Source organism: Aotus nancymaae, unplaced genomic scaffold (genome assembly GCF_030222135.1).
Source record: "Aotus nancymaae isolate 86718 unplaced genomic scaffold, 86718_ANA_hifiasm-v0.15.2.pri h1tg000267l, whole genome shotgun sequence".
Taxonomy (NCBI): Eukaryota; Metazoa; Chordata; class Mammalia; order Primates; family Aotidae; genus Aotus; species Aotus nancymaae.
The window spans coordinates 56,633-62,797 of NW_026988682.1; the positions used below are offsets into that span (position 1 = coordinate 56,633).

Consider the following 6,165-nt stretch of genomic DNA (forward strand, 5'->3'; position numbering starts at 1 on the left):
ACTCCAGCCTGGGTAACAAGAGCAAAACTCCGTCTCGGAAAAAAAAAAGAAAAAAAAAAAATTTAAGATCAAAATAATTACATTTATATTTTCCAACCACAATGGAACTAAACTTAAAATCAATAACAGAAGAAAAGCAGAAAACTTAAAATCACCAATAAATTAAAACTAAACAACACATTCTTTAGAAACCATTAGGTCAAAGAGGAAACCAAAAGGGAATTTTAAAATGGTCTCCAGGCAAAACAAACAAAACCCACAACATACCCAAATCTGTGGAATGCAACAAAGACAGATCTATAAGAGTAGTTTATAGCAATAAACACATAGCATTAAATAAGAAGATCTCAATTCATCTAACTTTACACCTCAAGTAACTAGAAAAAGAAGAAAGTAAGTCTGAAGTCATAAGAAGAAAAGAAATAAATATTGTCATAAATAAATAAAATAGAAAACTTAGAAAGCAATAAGAAAAATAACAAAACTAAGAATTGATTGAAAAAAATAAAATGGGCAAACCCTTGGCTAGACTAAGAAAAAAAGATAAATCACAAACAAAAAGGTACATATTAATATATCTTTCAAAAATAAGAAGGATAATAAGGAACTCTTATAAACAGTTATAGACTAACAAATTGGATAAACTAAAAGAATTGAATGGATTACTGGAATCATAAAACCTACCAAAACTGTTCAGACCCTCTGAACAGTTCAATAATGAAAAAGGAGACTGAATCTGTAATCAAAACGTTTTCAACAACTACAACAACAACAACAACAAAAATTGCCAAGGACCAGAAGACTTCACGAGTAAATTCTATCAAAACATTTAAAGCATTGTGGAAGACAGTGTGGTGATTCCTCAAGGATCTAGAACCAGAAATACTGCTTTACCCACACCATCTGTAAACTATATTTTCCAAAATTGTGGAATTTTTGTGTTTTGTTTCTGTGGGTTTTTAGTAAGTTAGTTAGTTAGTTTGTTTGAGATGAAAGTCTCATTCTGTCACCCAGGCTAGAGTACAGTGACAAGATCTCAGCTCACTGCAACCTCCTGGGCTCAAGGGATTCTCCTGCCTCAGCCTCCTGAGGAGCTGGGATTATAGGTGTGTGCCACCACACCCAGCTAATTTTTGTATTTTTAGTAGAGATGGAGTTTTGCTGTTGGCCAGGTTGGTCTTGAACTCCTGACCTCAGGTGATCTGCCTGCCTCAGCCACCCAAAGTCCTGGGATTACAGGTGTGGGCCACCTAACCTTGCTAGGTTATGGTTATATTTAAAAATTCTATTGTGCCAGCTCCAGTGGTTCATGCCTGTAAACCTAGAACATTGGGAGGCCAACACAGGTGCGTTGCTTGTGCTCAGCAGTTTGAAACCAACCTGGGCAAAATGATAAAACCCCGTCTCTACCAAAAATACAAAAACTTAACCAGGCATGGTGGCACACATCTCTGGTCCTAGCTGCTTGAAAGGCTGAGATGGGAAAATCACTTGAACTTGGGAGGCAGAGGTTGCAGTGAACCATGATCATGGCCAGGGCACTCCAGCCTGGGCAACAGAGTAAGACTCCCCCTCAAATATTAAATAAGAAAATATAAAAAATTATTTTAAAATAATAACAGCCTTCCTGCTCTATATTTTACTCTGAATGTACAATTCAACACTGAACATTTTGATGTTAGTTGTCCTGCTTTTCATTGGTTTCTGTGTATTTTTTACTTTCCCTCTTAGAATCCCTGTCAATGTTTTCTTCCACGGTTTTTACAGTGTTAGGTCTTATGTTTAAATCCATCCTGGATTTAGGCATGGGCAAGGACTTCATGACTGAAACACTAAAAGCAATGACAACAAAAGCCAAAATAGACAAATGGGATCTAATTAAACTTTTGCTGTGCAGAGCACAGCAAAAGAAATAATCCTTAGAGTGAACCGGCCACCAACAGAATGGGAAAAAATTTTTGCAATCTACCCATATGACAAAGACCCAATATCCAGAATCTACAGAGAACTTAAACAAATTTACGAGAAAAAATAACCCCATCAAAAAGTGGGTGAAGGACATGAACAGACACTTCTCAAAAGAAGACATTTATGTAACCAACAAACATATAAAAAAAATACTCATCATCTCTGGTCATTAGAGAAATGCAAATCAAAATCACATTGAGATACCACCTCATGCCAGTTAGAATGGCCATCATTAAAAAATCTGGAGACAACAGATGCTAGAATGTGGAGAAATAGGAACACTTTTACACTGGGGTTGGTGGGAGTGTAAATTAGTTCAACTATTGTGGAAGACAGTGTGGCAATTCCTCAAGGATCTAGAACTAGAAATATTTGACCCAGCAATCCCATTACTGGGTATATAGCCAAAAGATTATAAATCAATCTATTATAAAGACACACGCACACGTATGTTCATTGCAGCACTGTTTACAATAGTGAAGACTTGGAACCAACCCAAATGCCCATCAGTGATAGACTGGATAAAGAAAATGTGGCACATAGACACCATGGAATACTATGCAGCCATAAAAAAGGATAAGTTCATGTCCTTTGCAGGGACATGGATGAAGCTGGAAACCATCATTCTCAGCAAACTGATACAGAAACAGAAAACCAAACACTGCATGTTCTCACTCATAAGTGGGTGTTGAACAATGAGAACACATGGACAAAGGGACACAGGGAGGGGAACATCACACAGTGAGGCCTATTGTGGGGCTGGGGGGTACTAGGGGGAGGGATAGCAGGTGGTGGGGGAATTGGGGAGGGATAACATTAGGAGAAATGCCTAATGTAGGTGACAGGGGATGAATGCAGCAAACCAACATGGCATATGTATACCTATGTAACAATCCTGCAAGGTCTGCACATGTACCCTGGAATTTAAAGTATAATTAAAAAAGAATCCCTTTCAATGTAATAGTTACATTGGTGCATGTTTCTTGCATTTCTAACTTTGATAACAGTTTTATTTTTAATTTATTTGAATTAGTACCAGAAAATTAAATCTCTAGTCATTGACATTGTTGATTTTGGTAACATTTATATTATTTATTTTTAATTTATTTGAATTAGTATCAAAAAGCCTCGGCTTTAAATCTCTTTTCATTTATGTTGTTAAATTTTCTTTATAGCTAAGTATGTGATATGATACAGGACATTTTTAAGTGTTTCATGGATATGCAAAAAAAAAAAAAAGTCTGATTTCTGTCTGAGGGATGCAAGTTTTTTTTTTTTTTTTTGAGACACAGCCTCACTCTGGCACACAGGCTGGAGTGCAATGGCATGGTCCTCAGCTCATTGCAACCTCTGCCTTCCAGGTTGTAGCAATTCTCCTCAGCTCATTGCAACATCTGCCTTCCAGGTTGAAGCAATTCTCCTGCCTCAGCCTCCTGAGTAATTGGGATTACAGGCACCCTCCAGTATGCCTGGCTAATTTCTGTATTTTTAGTAGAGACAGGTTTTCGCCATGTTGCTCAGGCTGGTCTCGAACTCCTGACCTCTGGTGATCTCCCCACCTCAGCCTCCCAAAGTGCAGGGATTACAGGCACTAGCCACTGTGCCTGGCCTTTCTTCTTTCTTAATGAAAAATGTGTTTAAGTAATTTCTCATTTCATATGATAGGCACTGTGATCTTTTGGTAGACAATAATGTCAGGTTAAGAAAGCATCTTTCTATTTCTAACATGTAAAACTTTCTTATTAGTGGTGAAAGTGGGCATTTAAAAATATGTTTTATGTGTCTGTTAAGACTATGATATTTTATTGTTAAAACAACCACACACCCTTGATTAAATCAATTTTATCTATCGTGTGTTTTTCTTCTTATACATGTGTAGATTAAATTTACTAACAATTTATTCAGGATTTTAACATCTAGGTTCTTGAGAGAGGTTGGGTTATAATTTGCTTTTCTCATAATATCCTGATCTGGTCGGTTCTAGACAGAGGGGCAACCACAGGCAAGAGAAGGAGAGCGATGGGGCCCTTGCCGACCGTGGAGCCGGACCTCTGCACCTGCTTCAAGCCTGCCCATGTCACCATCACCAAGGCAGATGCCATCCCCCTGGGGGCAGATGCACAGCAGTGCCAACACGGGACTCACTGCAAGCCAGGTGGCATCTTCCTCCGGGGGCTGCAGGTATGGTGGGGAGTGGGGGCAGGGATCAACACTCTAGCAAGGGTCTCAAGGATCCCAACTGTCCCACTTCAGGAGGCCGCCCTCTTGTCACGCCTGGGGCTGGTGGCAATGACTCAGACTGTACCAGGCACAACTGGAAGGTGCGGGACGCCAGGGGAACTGGTGACCCGGGAAGTGGGAGGACTTCAGGAGGCCCTGAACCCTGCCTGACTGTGTGATTCTTCTGTGTCTTTGGTTGGAGTGGAAGTATTGATCTACTTATTTTATAAGTCATACTCCCCTGTTTCTTTATACCTAGTGTTCTTTTATTGGATGCCAGACATAAATTTTACTTTGTATACTGAATATTTTTATGTTCTTATAAATATTATTTAGAATTTTTGGATGTAGATAATTTATTTGGAAACAATTTGATTATACAGGTCTTGCCTTTTATGATTTGCTGGTGGGGCCAGAGCCATGTTTAATCTGGGGCTAGTTGTTCCCTGCTACTGAGTTAAAACCCATCTTAGTTCTCTACTCAAAGCCTTATGACTTATGAAGTTTTTCCAGTGTAGCTTTACAGTGAAATATTTCTAGTGGGAATAGGCATATTTTTTACACCTAGGTAGGTTCCAGTGACTGTTTTCCCCAGTCCTTTAGGAAGGTCTTTACTGTAGTCTTGGGTAGTTGTTTTACATGTGCTAATCTATTTCTTGCTAAAAGTTTTGCTCTTGTTACCCAGGCTGGAGTGCAATGGCGTGATCTCGGCTCACCGCATCCTCTGCCTCCTGGGTTCAGGCAATTCTCCTGCCTCAGCCTCCTGAGTAGCTGGGATTACAGGCACGCACCACCATGCCCAGCTAATTTTTTTTATTTTTAGTAGAGACAGGGTTTCCCCATGTTGACCAGGATGGTCTCGATCTCTTGACCTCATGATCCACACGCCTCGGCCTCCCAAAGTGCTGGGATTACAGGCATGAGCCACCACGCCCACCTCTGGGTTTTTTTTTTTTTTTTTTCTATATGCATTTATCTTCTTTCTAGTACATTCAACAGTAGCCAAGATATTCACAAAGGGTAATCACATTTTATGTACTATATTATGTTTATGTCTGATAGACCTGAGTGATATTTGGGTAAGCCCTCAGGAATCTTCCAATTGAAGATGATTGAGAAATTACTTTAGCTCACCAGGGCAGCCATGGATACGATACTCTATCTGATCAGAAACTGGATTAGTCCTCTGACGATGTGTAGAAAGGCAAATTGCTTGTGTATTAAATGTATTCTTTGTGTTTGATCACAAGGGAAATTTACCCTTTGTTATTCTCTTATTTTTGTAACATTACAAGTCAAGACAGGACTGATAATCCATTTTTAATATATTGTGACATTTTAAATAAATTGTTTTACATTTCTAATGACAAGTTAATATTAACCAATACATTTTCTTTAATATTGCAGAAACAACACGTTCTTAAAAAAAAGGGGGCTGATTTACAAAAAATGCAAGATACTGGTGTCGAAAGAAATGAAACGGGGAAAAGTACGTTGAAGCATGAAGGTAAAGATGGAACACATGGTGAATGTGAGAACATTAAACGATGATGTAGCTAAGTAGGAAATGCTTATCTACCTAAATATCCTTTTGTAATCCTCTGTGTATTTACACTCTTAGGCATTCTAAGAGGTGTGAAGTGGTATTTTATTGTGGTTTTGATTGTATTTCCCTGAGATTAGTCATGTTGAGCATTCTTTCATATACTTTTTTGTTATTTGCATGCCTTTGTTTGATAAATTTATTTAGGTTTGTTCATGTATTTTGCTCATTATTTGTAATATCGTTTGTTTTTTTGGTTTTTTTTTTTGTTTGTTTGTTTGTTTTTGTTTTTTTTTTTTGAGATGGAGTTTTGCTCTTGTTGCCCAGGCTGGAGTGCAATGGCATTATCTCGGCTCACCGTAACCTCCGCCTCCTGGGTTCAGGCAATTCTCCTGCCTCAGCCACCTGAGTAGCTGGGATTACAGGCACACGCC

At 38.7% G+C, this 6,165-nt stretch overlaps 1 protein-coding gene across 1 annotated transcript in view; it reads left to right on the forward strand.

Annotated features, from left to right (window-relative positions):
* The window catches only part of LOC135273116 (uncharacterized), a 43,149-nt gene extending 37,483 nt beyond the window's left edge, over nt 1-5,666 (forward strand). Inside the window, exons 8-10 of the mRNA XM_064372040.1 lie at nt 3,953-4,149; nt 5,596-5,622; nt 5,661-5,666. Of these exons, the coding sequence (XP_064228110.1) occupies nt 3,953-4,149; nt 5,596-5,622; nt 5,661-5,666 (230 nt within the window). The remainder of the gene's footprint in view (nt 1-3,952; nt 4,150-5,595; nt 5,623-5,660) is intronic.
* The last annotated feature ends 499 nt before the right edge of the window (nt 5,667-6,165 follow it).